Source organism: Actinia tenebrosa, unplaced genomic scaffold (assembly GCF_029948245.1).
Source record: "Actinia tenebrosa isolate PJP-AT-01 unplaced genomic scaffold, QUT_ActTen_1.0 PGA_scaffold0__85_contigs__length_37466705, whole genome shotgun sequence".
Taxonomy (NCBI): Eukaryota; Metazoa; Cnidaria; class Anthozoa; order Actiniaria; family Actiniidae; genus Actinia; species Actinia tenebrosa.
Window position 1 is genome coordinate 3,594,450 of NW_028292569.1, and position 17,642 is coordinate 3,612,091.

General features: G+C 46.2%; 2 protein-coding genes across 2 annotated transcripts in view; both read right to left on the bottom strand.

Moving 5' to 3' along the window:
* The window catches only part of LOC148913259 (uncharacterized), a 34,695-nt gene extending 18,017 nt beyond the window's left edge, over positions 1-16,678 (bottom strand). The window contains exon 1 of the mRNA XM_089035638.1: positions 16,625-16,678. Within this exon, the coding sequence (XP_088891764.1) occupies positions 16,625-16,630 (6 nt within the window). The 5' untranslated portion in view covers positions 16,631-16,678. The remainder of the gene's footprint in view (positions 1-16,624) is intronic.
* On the bottom strand, positions 2,256-16,296 carry LOC148913261 (uncharacterized). Its single transcript, XM_089025759.1, has 3 exons — positions 15,760-16,296; positions 15,188-15,664; positions 2,256-2,384 (listed from the first exon to the last, which is right to left on the bottom strand). The coding sequence occupies exons 1-3, from the start codon at positions 16,294-16,296 to the stop codon at positions 2,256-2,258; spliced, it is 1,143 nt and encodes a 380-aa protein (XP_088881885.1).
* Positions 16,679-17,642: the final 964 nt, after the last annotated feature.

Consider the following 17,642-nt stretch of genomic DNA (forward strand, 5'->3'; position numbering starts at 1 on the left):
CGTAGCAACAGCAGAAATAATACCACAGGTTGCCCCAACGCCGGCCAAAGGAACTCCAACGATTATTCCCGGCCCAGTAAGCGAAGTAGCAACGCCGGAGCCCGTTAACACAACAGAAATGGATCCTGAAGTTATCGCAATCTTATGTAGCGTACTCCGGGCTCTGACGTATTTCTTCCTAACTTTTTCGTAGTGTTTTGCTTGTCCTTCCAAGTAAGCCAGGATTAAGTTTGCTTTGTTGAGCCTAAAGTTTTCAGCGTTTAATTCGTTAGGTCCCTCCTTAGGTAAATCAGGATAAAGTGGAGGTGCTGATGGTATAACATCCATTATATATACTAATGTACGACGCTTTTGGGAATGATATTGAGGAGCAGCCACATCACGACAACAGGGATTATGCCAACTGGAGAGCATTTAGGAAAATGTTTCCGCATGCAGACCCCAGTAAGTTTGAGCGCAGACCTGATGGGATTTACTTCAACGGCGAAAGAATGTACAGCAATGCGGACTTGGAGCCAAAGGCGACCGTTAAGCATAAAGAAAGGCAGCCTAATTTCCCGGAGAATTTATTACCGACAACAGAGGGTTACCCATTTTACGACAACAAAGGTGGAGCGGATGACTTTGCTAAGATGGTTACCTCCTTAGAAATCCCCGTGGGTCCTACGACTTTCAAAACAAAGGTCAGAGACATCTTTAGAGAAACTGCCATGAAACATAACTCAGGGAAAGAATCCAGAGAATGGTTATCAGGTCCCAACATGCGGTATTGGCCGCAGCAGTTAAACTTTGCTGTCTGGGCTGCTACTAAAGGATGTGGTATAGCCTCGGATATGTTCCATATTCCTTTCCTGCGATTTCATGTTGCTTTTACTATTCGTAGGATATTGTTTGAGTTAGGAGCGCCGCTTCCTAGTGACACTATCTTTAACCCGAAGGATAACAAATATGACAAAGTCGCATGGGAGCGATTAAGGAATGAGTTTAAGCTTACCAACCCCGATTTTCGTAACAAAGAGGGTACCGCCCATGGTTTAGGAGAGACTTACACCTATGCTTCGTATGTTGGTGCCAGCATAGAAACGCCGGGCATGGGGTATCCTAGCTCTTACGAATTCTTGGACTTAGGAGGCAGCGGAACGAAGGGTAATTTAATTTACTACATAGAAAGCAAAGAAAAGTATCCTTGGGCGCCTTTCTTTGCCGCAAAGGGCATTGGACTGAAAAACCTAGCAAGGATTAATCGAAGCATCGAAGCCTTTGTTTACTGCATTCTAGGGGCCCAGGTTAGCACTCGCAGCCCCATCGTAGATGCCTCCGGTGCGTCACAGGAAACGCAACAAGTATTCCTTGTCCTCTTCGAAAGCGCTGTTATCGAGAATGAGATCTCTAAGTCGGTGCAGAGATATCAACTTGCAGTGCAGCAGTCTAAAGTGCGACTGGATTACGCTTTGTCGCCTGGTTGTTGGTTGATGCCAAGTAATTTGGTTATCAACGCCAATTCCGTCGTGGGTTACAACAATAAGCTGCAGCGAGCTACTAAGGATATGAAGTTTGGGGTGAATGACGTGAACTCTGACACTCTTAGGAACATTCCTCACTTCGTGGAGAAGCCAAAAAAGGTACACGAAACGAAGCTACCCGTAGTTAAGGAACCATCAAAGAAGGTCCTGCCTACGATACCTGAGGAATATGACCATAACTTACTAAAAGCCGGCTTAACAGTCGCAAGCATTGGTCTGAGCTATTATATATGGCGATGAACAACCCCTACGTAGCTGGAGTAGATTGTGTTTATACGACTTACACAGGCGAGAAAAAATACACCCAGGCATCTTGGGTTGATGTCACGGGCATGTCCGTGAATTTGAATTACTCAGGAAAGAAATTGATCCTTTGTAGTATTTGCATTGGTACGAGCAGCCATGCCAACGTCGGCTTTAGGTTCCTGGATGAGAATGGCGTACTGCAGCCTATGCGCGCGAAGACAAACAACAGGGAGCCTGCGCATTTCTCCGTAGAGCCGCCAACGAATAGCGCTGAGAATCTTACAACTTGGACTCTTCATATGGTTGCCAACTGCCATGGGAAGGTAAAGCTGCAAATGCGCGTAGACGATACGGGGAGCGTTTGTGTGAATAGCATAGAAAATCAAAGGGACACGGCTTATAACCATTTAACCATCAGCACTCTTACGGTGCTTAGCCTTTAAATATATGAATCCACATTGGAAGGAAACCCATTACGTTTATCACTTAAGGGATGAAACTTACACCGGTCGCGGTTGGCGCGATATTGGGATGTGGGTTGAAGTTGGAGGCCTTGCATTGATCATTTGTAGCATTGACATTACCCAGGCGTATGGTAGTATCATGGGATTTAGGCTAGTTGATGAAAATGACGAGCCTTTAACACCCTTTAGAACGTCAACCAATAATCGAGAGCCTACTCATTTCTCGACGCAGCCATATCCATTTAGTTCCGAGGCGTTTTACGTGGCTACGTTTCAAATGGTGGTTAATTGTAATTACGTTAAGTTACAAATTCACCCAGATGGTTCGCGCGGTAGTTACGTAGCTTACGTAAATAGTGCGATTAACAAACCTAATAGAGCTTGGCATCATAAGACCATTTCTACTATGACCGCCATACCACTAGTTCCGCATTATCAAGGCGGCGCGAATACTATCTTTACTTATCCCCAGTCGAGGACGCCTCGGACACCCGACGACGATAAGCCCGACATAACATACAAGGATAAGATTAACCCTTCATCTTCTTCAGGAGTACCACTCCAATAGCGACGACCAAGATCCAAATGTTATTCCCCACGAACTTCAACAGTTCTCCGCCGGTCCTAAGTACCAGGCTAAGGACGCTACCCAGCAGCCCAGGAAGACCGGCTGCCATCTTTTTTCCCAAGTCCGTTAGTCCCTTACCTAACTTGCTTACGCCCGCGCCTGTAGCCTTAAGCGTGGATAGGATGACTCCTACTACGGTACTAATAGCAACCGCAAACGCCAGCGGAATACCATACTTCACCAGAGCTCTTTTTACCTTTTCCTTGGTGGTAAGCCCCAGCTCTTTTTCCAGCTTTTCCTTTTGAGCCCGCAATTCCGCAAGGCGTATTTCGAGCGTATCTACTTCCTTTTGAGCTGCTTCCCTTTCTTCCTCGGTATGAGTTTGGTCCTCGATTACTTCTTGCTGCCGCTCTATTTGCCCCTCCAGGTCTTCGATGGCCTGATCTCTTTGCCGGATTTGTTCCTCCTTAGCATTGATTTCAGCCATCAACCGTCGCCGTTCCACTAAAGAGCCGGCTATGGTGGTTTGCAGGTTATCGGTATCGTCTTTAATTAAGTCTAACTCTTGCAGGGCGAGGTTAAGAGCCCTTTGAGTTTGATTTCTTTCACGTCGAATTTGGGTTCTTTGGTCTACCAGCTCCCTTATTTCTTGATTTTTAAATTCGACTTCCCTCCTATGTGCGTCGACAAGCCGTTGGTTTTGCTTCATGTATTCTTCCTCCCTTTCTTCCAACGTTTCCCGCAGTGCTTCCACTGAGGTGCCAGAGCTTTGGGCTTCTCCTAAGTCCTCCCGTGCTTTGTCTAATTCGCGCAGGGCCTGATCCACCTGATTTCCTATTTCTTTTATTCTTTCATCTTGATGGGCGGACTTCTTTTCAGCATCGGCAAGTAGCTGACCTTGCTTTGCATATTCTACATCTTTTTCTCTTAACTCCCTTTGCAGATCCGCGGCACGTTTTTCCGCGTTGGTCCTTTCGGTTAAGTTGTGCAGCCTTTCTAACAGGCTTCTAGTAGCACGCTGAAAGCCTCTTAATCTCAAGACGTCACCCCTAACGTTGCCCTCCTCATCAAAGAGGTTTTGCGGTTTTGTCCAGCGGTCTTTGTCGGGAAATCTTAAGTCTTGGACGCTTATGAGGACTTTGTTTCCCTTTTCCGTGAGCTTTACGTCGTCAGCATCAAAGTTGTCGTAGCGCAGCTCTAGCTCTTGCGTCGCCCACTCTATGGTTTCCCGTGCGGCTGCTTCCGGCTCGCCCATGTTTTGAAGCTCTATGTGCTCACGCGGAAACGTGTACTCGCGTGCTTTGGGATATCTTAAGGCCTTTGCAATCCTATCCCTTAGGGAATCGTCGACTTGTTGGGTGGGAAGCAGCGGTTCTTCGTCACCGTCGTTAATGTCAGCCTGACCTTCCTCAGTGGTGGGGTCAAAGTCTGGATCCGTTCCTTCTACTTCCATTATATATGATAAGCTCAAAGTTAAACCCCAACATATTACCTAAGCAGGTTGGCGGACTGAAAGCAGAACGCACCTTTCACCGGGTCACCTTTACCCCCAGCAGCGCAAAGCCAGGGGAAACCCTGTACGTAGGCGTGCCCCGCCTAACGGATAACCTAGTATTGGTTCCTGGTACCTTGGCTTTAAGGTTTGACCTAGCAATACAACCAACCACCAAGGACAAGCGCTATACCGTCTATAACGTGGGTAGGAACCTCGTTTCTAAGATGAGAATCAAGTTCGCAGGGGAATCCCTCTTGGATTTGAATAGGTACGACCTGTACACCACGTATAAGGATCTGTGGCTAACAGCCTTTGACCGTGCACAAAAGATAGAGCAGGGAATTGGAAGCGTTATTCTTCGTAAGCTTCGCAGCGATACTAACCCCGCGCCTACGGACTCCAGTGGAGCAACCGCAGTAGCAGACGCAACAAGGGTAAAGACCGCCTATGGTAGCAAGTACGTTATCCCTTTGGATTTCGAAGTAATTACGAGTCATGGTGTGTACTACCCCAGGCAGTTATCCGAGTTACAGTTTGAAGTAACCTTGGCGGACACTACGAACGTCATAGGAGGAATGGACAGCGCAATTAGCGGAGCCGTGGATCCCTATTCTATCACCAACTTAGAGCTACAGTACGAAACGGTGTACAGCGAAGAGCTGGCCCGTAGCGCTGGCATGGAATACAGCTCCGGGAAGGCATTCTTATACGACCACGTAGTAATGTATAAGACGTTTAGCTTCTTGGATAAGACGGATGAGGTTATCAACCAAAGCATTAACCTCCCCCGAAGAAGTCTCACGGGGCTAATGCTGGTGTTTGCCAAACCCTACGAAGCCGGCAAGCGCAACTCCGAAGCCTTTCACAACCCCAACATTACCAACGTTGGCGTGAATATCAACGGCGTTCCAAACAAGGTCTACTCCCAGGGAATAAAGCCCGCAGACGTGTACAGGGAGGCAATGCGCAAGTTTGGTGATCATATATCCCCCGCAGAATTCTTTAATGATAAGTATGCGCTGTGGATCGATATGCGCACCATTAACGACGAAGACCTACATGGCCAGGGTTTGCGGTTGGTAAATACGCAGGACGGCATAACATTGGAGATCAAGCGCACCAAGAACGCCGGTGCGAGTGACGGCGACAAAATAAACTGCTACGTCTTCGTCGTGTCTGACGCGCAACTGAGCGTAGAAATGAATCAGCTAAAGAGCGTTGCCTATTGATCCACTCGCTCATCCTTTTGATAAAAAAATATCGTTGGTATATAATGCTTCGCGTATTCGAAAACAACGAAACCAAACTGCAATGCATAGTGCAAGGCGAAACTTTGTACTTCAAAGCAAAGGAGGTGGCTTTGGCGTTGGGCTATGAGCGCCCTAGAGATGCAATTAGAGCACACGTATCTGAGAAATACCAGAAAAAATGGGTTGATCTACAAGGGGCTGCGAATCACCGCTCCTTTACTACGCAACCAAATGCCGTGTTTATATCCGAACCTGGTTTGTACGAACTGATATTTAGCTCCAAACTACCCAAAGCTGTGGAGTTTCGTGATTGGGTCTTTGAGGAAGTCCTACCCGCGCTAAGGAAAACGGGTAAATATGCAATAGAAAGGCGGTTTGGCGGCCCAAACAAGTTAGTATTCAAGATCGAAAATGAAGCCGACCTACACGCGAAGGTCGTCGACTACACACGTAGGTTTTACCCCGATTTCATCATAGCGCCGGGTCTTGGCGAACTTCAAGATTCAGACAGCAAGCGAATAACCTGCTGGCGAAAAGGCTACCAAGCCGGTCAACCCGACCTTTTAATCCTAAATGCGCATAAGAAATACCGCGGGTTGTGTATTGAGTTGAAAACCCCAAAAGGAAACGGCGTCTTATCCGCGAAGCAATCTAAGAAAATCTCACAGCTTGACGTAAATGGTTACCTAACGATGGTTAGCAACGATTACGACATTATCTGCCGTGCCCTGATGGATTACGCGGATGGCATTCGTATTCCCTGTAAGGGCTGTGTAAAGCGGTTTAAGTCCTACGCCACTTTGAAAACGCACCTAAAGATATTCCATAGGTATAATGAAGCTCAGCTTGACTCACTGGCGTGATCTTGTCCACGGTAAAGCATACGAAATAAAAAATTACGTCGTCTTCGAAGACATCGACCGTTTACGGTTAGTCCTCAAAGACTTAGAAGGCAAGGAATATTCCCTTTGGGCGCCGGATTGCGTGCGGTACGTAATTCAGGGCGAGGAATTCACCCACTTACGCAGCTATGGTAAGGTAAATGGCCGATGGAAGTTTGACATTGAAAGAACAGTCACTCCATCTCCTCTTTGTAGTTAAGCGCCCGCTGCGCTTTAGGATCCGCGGAGCACCAATGCCCCACAAAGGATCCTTCGGAGAATACCCTGTCGCAATGAAGGCAGGTGTATTTTTTACGCGGCTTACGAGGGGTAATGCAGTCGGCAGGTAGTTCGCAAGTAATACAGTCCATATATTGAAAGGGCGATTAGGAATCCTCCTAAGAAGGCGGCTGCGTAGGCTAGCATATACCTTTTAAAAGGGGTCCTTATATTTATTAATGTTTCTTCTTTTCTTATTGAGTTCTGCATACCTTCTCCAAAAAGGGTCCTTATATTTATTAATGTTTCTTCTTTTATTCTTAATAAACAATCAAAGAATATTAATAAATATAAGAGCGTGTTTTGAGACTCTTTGCGCAAACCCTACTTTACTTACGGGCTTTCCTTACCTCCATGTTTTGAGCATGCCAATCATCAAAACGATCCAAGTACTCCTTAAAACCGCGGGGATGATGTTGCGGGCACAAACACTGCCAGATATGATCATCTCCTTTCCTTAAGCCGCCACACGCGTCACAGGGCGCACTCCAATACTCTGCGTTCTCCCAGCGCGTACCTTCGGCGCGGTCGAACTCCGTAAAGCGTTGGTCTATTTCTTTCTTACGAAGAGTTAACTTCCTTATGGTTTCCGCTGGGCAACATCTCGCAGCGATATCACCATGCTCCTCGCATACGACATCCAAATCATAATTACCACGACATCTATGTTGATGCCATGCGTCGGTTAAGAGCTCCCCGCAGCGCGCACACACATCCTTTAAACACACCCTATTTTCTTGGTGGTATTGCAACATTTGGGGCGTGCTAAAGAGCCGATTGCAATCAGCACAGCGTCTTTCCTTAGACTTCAAACACACCCTTCCTTCCACGTGATATCGCAGCGCCTGTTTACTGCTAAACTGCCGGCTGCAAGTGCCACAGGTGGTGACGTTATCCACCTCTTTAAAACATACCTTCTTTTTTTGGTGATACTGCAAAGCCTGTTTGCTACTGAACTCCCTGTCGCAATCCTTACACTTCATTATATAATAAGAATTTATTAACCCTTATAAGGGATACCGCATGAAGTCCTTAACGGAATCTTTCGCCCAGCCCGCCATCGTCAAAAGCGCACCAAACCTCTCCGCGCGCTTCAGACCGCACATTTCATCGTACAATTCCTGCACGCGCTCTTTCAGCCGATCGATCTCCTCCCTTTGCATTTCTATGGTGTCTCTTTTATCTTTTGCGTCGGTGGCAATCCTTCTTACTGCGTCCACTGGGTCCATCGTATATATAATGGATCCGAACCATATTCCTTGTAACGCTCTGATAGTAGGACCCACCGGCTGCGGAAAGACCCAGTTCGTGGTAGAGCAGCTATTAGGACCCTTTAGATACCGTTTCGACTACATAGTGCTATTATGCCCCACCTACGTGAATAACCGCACCTGGACGGGCATAGGAGTGAAAGATGACGACTTCTTTGTAGATATCTTAGATCCTAACGAGTTATCCAGCCATCTTAAGTTCTGGCACAAACAATTCCCCAAGAATACTCAGACACTCCTCATACTGGATGACATTGCCTGCGGGGACGACGTAAAAAGACGCACCTCCGAATTAGTGAAGCTCGCCTTTAGCGGCAGACACGACAATATCAGCGTTTGGTTGCTCTCGCAGCAGCTTACCAGCGTCTCTAAGCCCTTCAGGGAAAACATAGGTTCACTTGTCGTATTTTATACTCCGAGCAAGTCTGACCTGGAAACCATCTTAAGCGACTACGGCGGTGAGATAAGCAAGGAACAGTTGCATGAATACATGCGGCACCTAAAAACGCACCAACATTCCAAAATGATCTTCTCTTTGAGGTTTCCGTATTCCATTAACATATATGGACATTGAGCAGCTCTTAGATGAAGTCCCCGCGCAGTTAGACGAAAGTAACCTTAAGGAACAACTTAACATCCTTGTGTCTTCGGGGAAGTGTAAAGAAATGATAGGCAAGGAACTTACCCATGAGCAAGTTAATAAGTTGTCAGAAGAGGAAGTTAAGAAGTTCCATAAGAGGTACGAGGCCGCCCTTGCAAGTAAGACCACGGACGCCGTAGCAGACTCAGCCATTAAGCTGGCCACCAAGCTTCTCGGACTTGCGCTGCCCATAGACGACGTGGAGCAACTACGGAAGGACATTAGTGATGACTATGTCATCGCCCAAGAACTTAAGATAACCTGCGGGTGGTTGTCTTTGAAGTGCGGTAAGTTAATGGCAGTCGCCTCTGCGGCACTTCACGTAGCTCAGCACGTTGACTTGAAGGAACTTACGATGTCTTGGAAGGACTTCAAAAAGGACAGAAAAGTCGAAAAGGTCTTCCAGGCAGCACTTGCTGAGGTACCTGATCAAGTCGCCTCAAGTACTTAGTCAAGTCGTTGTCAAGTCACCTCAAGTACTTAGTCAAGTCGTTGTCAAGTCACCTCAAGTACTTAGTCAAGTCGTTGTCAAGTCATTGCCAAGTCATTGTCAAGTCGTCATCAAGTTACTTGTCAAGTCCTTCAAGTCCCTTAATATAAGATGAGTGGCACCGAAGAACAACCACCCGTAGAAGATACCAAGATTACCAAGGCTAAATCTCCGGGCAGAGTCGCTGCCGGAAAGAAGCTCGCGGAGATGAATAAAAAGAACAAAGCCAAAAAAGAAGAAAAGGTGGAGGAAAAAGAAGAGGAATCCTTTATTAATCCTGGGTACGTCATTGGCGCGTTAGGAGTCGCTATAGCAGCAGGCAGCCTCTACTTACAATGGCGGGCTACGAAAAAGGTAGAACCACCAACATATCACGCGCCCGTGCACGCACCTGTGGAGTCGGCTGTTAGAAAAAGTAAGATCCCTGAAATGGAGTAATAACCTTCTCGCTCTGTAATATAATGTCAACCGCGTTATTGAAAACTGTTGAAGAAGCAGCTATCATTACTTCCATCGTTGCGGGTATTGGTTGGGTAGGTAAGAAAGTGCTCAAAGAAGACTTTACTGAAGACCCAAGCAAGAGCTTCGCTAATTTTGCTAAAATGACCGCTGCCGTAGGCGGGGCTATCATGCTAAAGGATTACCTACGGAAGGAAAAGTACCTGCCAACGACGTAACTCGTGAAAATCTCTGTGATTTTCTAATATATAATGGTTAGCTTAGTCGCAGGTGGAGTCATTGCAGCTTTAGCATTCACTGGAGCTAATTATGGTGGTCAATATTTGGATAGATTAGTCAGAGGCGACAAAAGCGGAGAATTAGCCGCCGAAAGGAAGAGACACGACTTAGCGCTGGAGAAATATCAGCGAGACGTGGCAGCTTGGAATGAAAAAAGACAAGCTTACAGGGATTGGTTGGATAAGAACTACCAAGACAAGATGCAGGCGGATAAGAACTTCGAAAACACGGACTACGCCTTTAAGCTCTATGCGCAAGCACACCCCGCGGCATTAACGGGGTTAAAAAGGCCTCAGTTTAAGAATTACTATCAGCCTTCTAAGAAACAAAAAGACAATGAGTTGGTCTTCGTAGGAGTCGCAGGGCTGGCCGGAGGCGTAGCTTTGGCGTATCTGCTCTAACGAAGGGAACTGTGTTTCCTGAAATATATGATCGTCTTTTTGGAAAGCGACAAGAATGACTTTACCACTTATCTGAATCCCCCCATTAAAGCCCATAAAGTTCGGTTGGTTAGTTGCTCTTTGTACAATTCTTGGTATAATTTAGTCAATGCCTTGGTCACTGAGCATAAAGGCGGCGGCAATTATCAAGGCGTATTGCTGCCCGATGGACATTACACACCAATCACCCTTGCTAAGGAATTAGCAAAACACGGTTATACGCTCACCACAGGATTGCCGCACGAAATGACCTTCAAACATAATATGCCAAACTATTCAGTAACTTTTGGAAAGTCTGACCCATTGGGATCTTTATTATGTGCCTCGGGCAAGACAATTACCGACACAGCCATACCCGTGAAATGGAAAGTCGCATCCTCTTACGAAGTCTATTGCGACTTGGTCCATAGTTACAACAATGGAGAAAAGTCTTCTCTTATGTCCAAGTTTCTGCCCAAAGGTAATCCATTTGACCCAGTAGAATACACTCCCATTTCTTTGAGCTATGATTTGTCTAATTTGGTAGAAAGCATAAACATCACCATTAAAGTGGACGGAAAGACGGTGGATTTTAACGGGCGAAAGATCAATCTCGTCCTATCCTTCGCTTGAATCAAGCGAAGCGCGATTCTATTCATATAATGGGCCGCGTAGAGGACAAACTTAAAAGGATTTACTATGGGCCTGAAGGCTATTGGAAAGGAGCGTCGGCCATCAAGAAACTCGCGACCGCGGCCAGGGTATCAGAAGAAACGGCTAAGAACTGGCTAAGAAAACAAACCCTCTGGCAGGTTTATCTTCCCGTGCCCAAGTACATTCCCAGGCCCAGCTTTACCGTAAATACCCCTAATGAAGTTCATCAGGCGGATTTGCTTTTCTTACCGCACGACAAGGTGAGAAAGAAGACCTATAGATACGCTTTGACCGTAGTTGATATCGCAAGCAGATACAAGGACGCCGAACCCATAACCAGCAAGGATTCTGGGGAAGTCGCAGAAGCCCTAGGTAGGATTTATAAGCGCGTCTTGAAATGGCCTAAGCTGCTGCAAGTGGATGCGGGGACAGAGTTCATGGGCGTGGTTACTAAGACCCTGAAAGACCACGACACTAAGATTAGGAGAGCCGAAGCTGAGTACCACAGGGGTCAGAGCATCGTCGAAAGATTCAATAAGACCCTGGCCGAGCGTCTCTTTGGGTACCAGTATTGGAAAGAGCTGGAAGATCCCTCCAAACGCAACAGGGAATGGACTCAGAGGCTCCCCCAGGTCATCGCGGCTTTGAATAACGAGGCGGCCAGGGCTACGGGGATGAAACCCAAGGATGCCATAAAAAAGAAACACGTGGAACACAAGTCCTATGTCAGAAGTTCGAGGGCGGTCGGACTGAAGGAAAAAAAGCTCCCCCGCAACATAGTGGTCAGATACCTCTATCAGCCGGGGGAACTCGAAGGTGGCAGTAAGAGAGCCACGGATCCTAACTGGTCCCTGGAAACGTATGAGATTTCGAAGTCCGTCACCAAGGAAGGGCAACCCGTGTTGTATTACCTAAATGGCCCAAGTCGCGGATTCGTCATGGAAGAGCTGCTCATAGTCCCCAAAGACTCAGAGTAGCGCAGCACCACGCGCCCGATTGCACTCTAGGCATGTCAGTCTTACATTGCCTCTACAATGGCCGCGTTTATTATTTATGCGATCCACGGAGAACTGCTGATCGTCATTTGGGTCAAACCTCCATAGTAGAGGTATGTTACATTTGGCACACCTTGCCCCTTTTTTATAGACGTCGTCCGCGCATAGGTCGAACGTCATATTTTTTTCTTCGTCGTGTCTTTTGTAGCGAAGGAGTTTCTTAGCAATGTTCTCCTTAGCTACGTCCTCTGGGGTGCGGTCGTAACGCAGTTGCGGCCCCCAGGCTCTTTTTAACTGTTTGGCATATTCTACGCGGCTTACGGCGGTGTAGATAAGGTTGCTCCAACACAGCCGCTGGTCTATGATCCATAAGGTTTCTTTTATGGTAAGCCCTTGCGCGCTGTGGACTGTCATGCAATAGCCTAAGCGCCAATCTGGATGGGAGGTTATTTTTTCCACCTTTTCTATGGGTACCCAGGCTTTGTCATGCGTTACCGCGTTCTGCAGTTGGATGTCGGTACCAGGTACCCAGACGTCTCTTTTTTGCATGCGGGTGTCGTGGGGTTTATAACAAACAGGTACGGGATGCGTAGGGAAGCGCTCTCGGTGTATATTGAGTAAGTCTTTCTGTATGCGAGACTGTGCTGCGCGTTTGCTGCTCAGCACCAGATCCTTTGGATGCCATGCGTAAAGGAAGTCCTCGTATTTCTTCGCTCGTACGCGTTTGCGCAGTGTTTTGCATTGGTCGGCGTCACTAAGGCCCCTTAATTCCGCTTTCAGGTTCCTTACTTGATCCTTGCTGCGGTAGTCGGCGTTAATTTCTTCGGAGTGGTCTACCATTTCTTTTAACCATTTATGGGGCATCTCTCCGGTTATTGGAGGAGGCTGGCAGGGATCTCCGGCGAATATTACTTGACACTTTCCACGGAGGAATTCTACGAATTCTTTGAGGATTTCTAAAGGAACGGTGCAAATCTCATCCCAAAGTATCACCGGAGGTATGTCGTGGATGGCTTCTGGTACCCACTTTTGGCCATTCCAACGGAAGAAGCTGTGGTAGGTCTGCGCGTCGTAACCCATTTCGCAGAGTTCTCTTTCCAAACGGTGCGTTGGCGTTAGCACCTTTATCTTAGGAAAGAGTTCTAACACACGCGTAGTCTTACCGCTGCCTCCTGTACCGTAGAGGTAAGAGAAGCGTTGGTAGGAAATGGGGTCGGCAACCGAAGGCAGTGGCTCCCCGGTTGGTTCCACGCTACCGCAAAGATGTTCTCCGTGATATTCTACACGTTCTCTCCATGCTTTTATCTCCTCATCTTTAACGCGCCATTGACCACTTTCCGCCAACTCATCTTCGGTGTAGAATTCTTTCATCTTCTCTAACACTTCAGGCTTTACGTACAAGGAATCCGTGGCTACGCGCGGAACGTCCTCTTTGTCAAACCGTAGGAGCATCGCAAGTAGGTTAATATGCGCATATGCTAACATACTCGCACGCAGGTGGTAATATTGCGGCCTGTGGTCTTGGTAGTAACAAAGTGCATTCCATTTCTGTTCTTTCTGACCTTCTACGAAGTAGTCCCATTTCTCCACAGACACCATTGTTCCTTGTTCGTGGGCGCGCTTAATAAGGAAGCTTAACTCTCCTTCGTCTGTTATCAGGCGTCGCTGCATGTGTTTCTCGCCCTCCTTAGCGCCCTGCGTGAATTTTCCTATGACAACGCGTGCTGTGGGGTTGTGTTCTGGGAGCCATTGCGTAAAGGCGCCATGACAAAGTATGGCTTCATGCGCCGTGTATTTTAAAAGCTTGCGCTCTTCAAAGAACTTCAATAGAGGTACGGGTATCCATTCTTTCTCTTGTAGATGCTTCCCGTACCACGCGTAAATTATGGGATGTAAGTCTTTAGCCAACTTCCAAGACGTTAATCGTACGAATCCAGTTGCTGGGGCGTCGTAGTGACCGTCTAACGAAACGCGGAAGAATTGGGAGTCTGGATGTCCGTAACGGTCGTAATATTCCTTACAATCCCCTAGACCTTTAAAACTTGCAGGGTAACAGTGTTTCATATCCAAAGACACATACTCATCTTTGTCGTACTCCATGTTCCACAGACCACCGTGACCGTGTTCTACACAGGCTTTGGCTATGTCTCCGAACTCTTTTGGGGCAGGTTTCCATCCATTTCTTTTCTTTGCGGCTAAGAAGTCCAAGCTGCGACTGCTAAGGACCTCGTCAGAGAAGTCTTCCCCTAAGGTCTCACAGGCGCTTTGAATGCGCTGTTGTTCAATTTCGGGTCGATACAAAGTGCCGTCTTGCGTCATAAACTGACTTCCTTCTGAATCCATCAACCAAATGGAATTCTCATGGATTAACTCTGCCAATGGAGAATTCTTATAGACCTTCGTTTCCTTCTTTCTTGGGAATCGCAGTTCGCGCCAGGCGTGCCCATTGTGCTGGTAGATGACTATAGGCGCACCACGGCCCCCATATTTGTGTGTTCCGGAGTAAATAAAGCCGTCGGTGATATCTTTCACATGGATTCGCCTCTCTAGCGCCGTTTCTAACTTCTTGATGTTGTCTATCGACCCTCCGGTCCTATTAGTATTTTTTTCCCATTTCCTGATGGCTTCTCTTCTCTTTAAAGTCAGTTTACCGCCCCGAGAGGAGTCTTCAAAGAACTCTCTTACTAACTTCCCTACGCAATTACCGGGATGTCGCATCGGTTTCAACTTCTTAACGTCTGGCGTCTTTATCTTGTACGCACCGTAAATGACTACGGTAACCGGGTAAGCAACCTCGTAGAACAACATGTCTATTCCTACCAATGCTCCCGGGCGTGTGTTTTCGTTTAAGACAAACAGGTCCTTCTTACCAGACGCCCTGATAGGATTGCGCCCCTTTTCTATCATCCACTCGCCGTCTAAATACTTTATGAACGTTAGCTCCAACCGGTAGTTACCTTCGGGTATTAAGTTAATTATTCTTTCAGCCCTTTCTTCTGTCATCGTCTCGTCCGTATCTCCCTCCATAAATGTTGTGAAGGCAAAGTCAGCATCCAGGCGATCCAACACCTGAGTTCGCAGTCGGCGCACAGTTTTATTTCGAATGCTTGTGATGGTGTCCATCTATATGTAAAGGATATTTTAACCTCCGTTTGCGGTTCGACAACTAGCAGCAGTAAGGACTTATCGCGCGGCTTATTCCCGCTGCCGACCCCTTCCTTAAACCGCCTGTAAAACCCGTAAATCTTCGACATTGACCGCGAGTCCCCCTTACTGCTGCTGCTCCTCCATGCCAAAGTAGTATGGATAACCGATAAGACATTGCAGACATGTAAGGGGTACGACATCTAAACAGAACTGATGTGGCAAGGGACATTGCTCGTGTGACCTTGTCTTCGTTTTTCTTTTTTAATTGCTTGGATTTTCCAGAAGCTACAGTTTTTAAAATTCTATGAAGAGTAGGTGCACGTTCTTCCAACTCCTTCACGACGACAGAATCTTTTAAGTTGATGATACTTTCGGGCTTGGTGCTGCTGAGAACTGAAGGGTTTTTTCTCCTACACATTTCTGTGCTTTCTTTTCTGATATCGTTTTCCAGCTTCAAAAGGATCTTGTTTTTCATTTCAACAGACGACCATACGGCGTTCACAACTGTGTCTTGTTCTTTGCACGCTATTCCCCTTATTATTCGAGCATCCAGTTCGTCAGTGATGTGCTTGTGTACTGGTTTGGAGGGATATCTTATTTTGACCTACGAAATGAAACATATGTAAGTTTAATATGTTGAATTTTGAAAAATCAAAAAGGCTTGGATTTTTATGTAATAAATGTGAATTTATTTCTTACCTCAACATCTGCAATTTTTGGCGGATTTGGATGGACAATAATATCGTCGTGAATAGTCAACTCTGACTGGACTAGTTGCGTTATATCACCGAGGATGCTTCTCTTTACGACACTTGGTGCTGCCACTTTTTTCTTTTGATTCAATGAGTTGTTCGGCGAGTCGCGGTTGCATCTCTTGAAGCGAGGCAGCGAATCTTCCGAGATCTCTCTTTGCTGTTTTGCCGATGTGGAACACATTTCCTTAAATTTTTGTATCTCCGTAGCTGTTTTTTCCAGTTTATCGAAAGTTCTTTTACATTTGGAGCATATGATTGAGGAGAATGATGCATGTTCTACGATAGGAAATCCAACAACAACCGATAGCCTCTCGGCTATCTTCTCACCCAACGATTTTGCTCCCTGGAAAATATTATATCTTCCTCTTCCAGATATCTTTACATTGGAATTGCACAGTCTACATATGTCACGCAGCTGTGAAAGTGGTTGGATGACTTTTATCGGGGTTTTTGTTAAATTATTCGACGTATGTTTTGACATTTCTTCGCATGATTGCTCCACGTGTACTACCCCTCGTGCCGTATTATACCAAAACAAACCAAAACCGGTTTTTCGTGCTCATTAAAATTCTGAACTCGTGAAAGTGAGGCTGTCGGCTCCTGTGACCAGAGGCCCCCTCCTCCCTCTCTCTCTCTCTCGCCCCCAAGCCCCACACGGCCTCTGGCACCCAGGGTATCTATCGACGGACTAACCACAAAAATACGCCAGGAATAAAAGCACTGAGTCAAGCGGATTTCTTGTCAAAGATACAAGTAAAAGCGTGGCTTTAAAAATATTACAAAATGCTGGTATGTTGTAGCGGACTTACCTCCATGACTGAGTAGAATTGTCGAACGACTAACGCTTCAAAGTCTGTGGAATGAATAAGGTAGCAACTGAGCTGTAAAGACGAAAGACTAAAGTCTAACCTGTGAGGGAAAAAACCCCGGCTATATATGTAATGAAATATAGGAAAAGCGTCCGACTGATTTTTAAGACATGTTTATTTGTCACGCTGTCACTATGTAAACCGTTGCTAAGAAATATAATGTAATAGGGGAATACTCTTGAGGAATTGAGCAATATGATTGGCTGCGAGATCACGACATTCGTGCAATGCATTAATTAGTAATGATGAAAAGGTAAATTATACACCGTGAAAAGATGAAAAAATTTACTGACGTTTCGGACGCTAGTCCCAACGGGATTAATGAACGCTTTACCTTCAACTAACCTTTTCTTTTGTCTTTTGATTGTTTGTTTTTGTTTCCTTGCCTACCTTGCTCTCATTGGTTTCTTTTGTCTTATTCTATCATATATACACTCCTTTCTACCACTTCTTTTTCTTTTACTCCGACGAAGGACTAGCGTCCGAAACGTCAGTAAGTTTTTTCATCTTTTCACGCTGTATAATTTACCTTTTCATCATTACTGTTTCATTAGAAACACCGACGCAGCTCACACTAGTTTTTAGCTAGTTATATCTTTTTAATGCATTAATTAGTTTGTCTAGATCAGGGGGTGTAACATTTAGGCAATATTAACTAGTTATTTTAGCTACAGATATCCTAAAAATAAGGTTACGATTGGAATTTAGGACTTTGAGCCATGTTATTGGCCACACTTTTTTATCTAGCAACATTTCTCTTCAAAATGTTTTATCTCTTGCGCCCATCCCTTTTTCCTGGAAGAGAGATGAACACGCTGTATTCTTGGAAATGCTTGACAAACGCGTCACGCTGTAGAGCAGTTCCAAGAAAGCTAAAGATAGCAGGGTAATCCCCGAATTCAAAAGCGTGCTCGGGATTGGTTCAATATGACCTTGTTGGCTGAGTTGAACTGTGGAT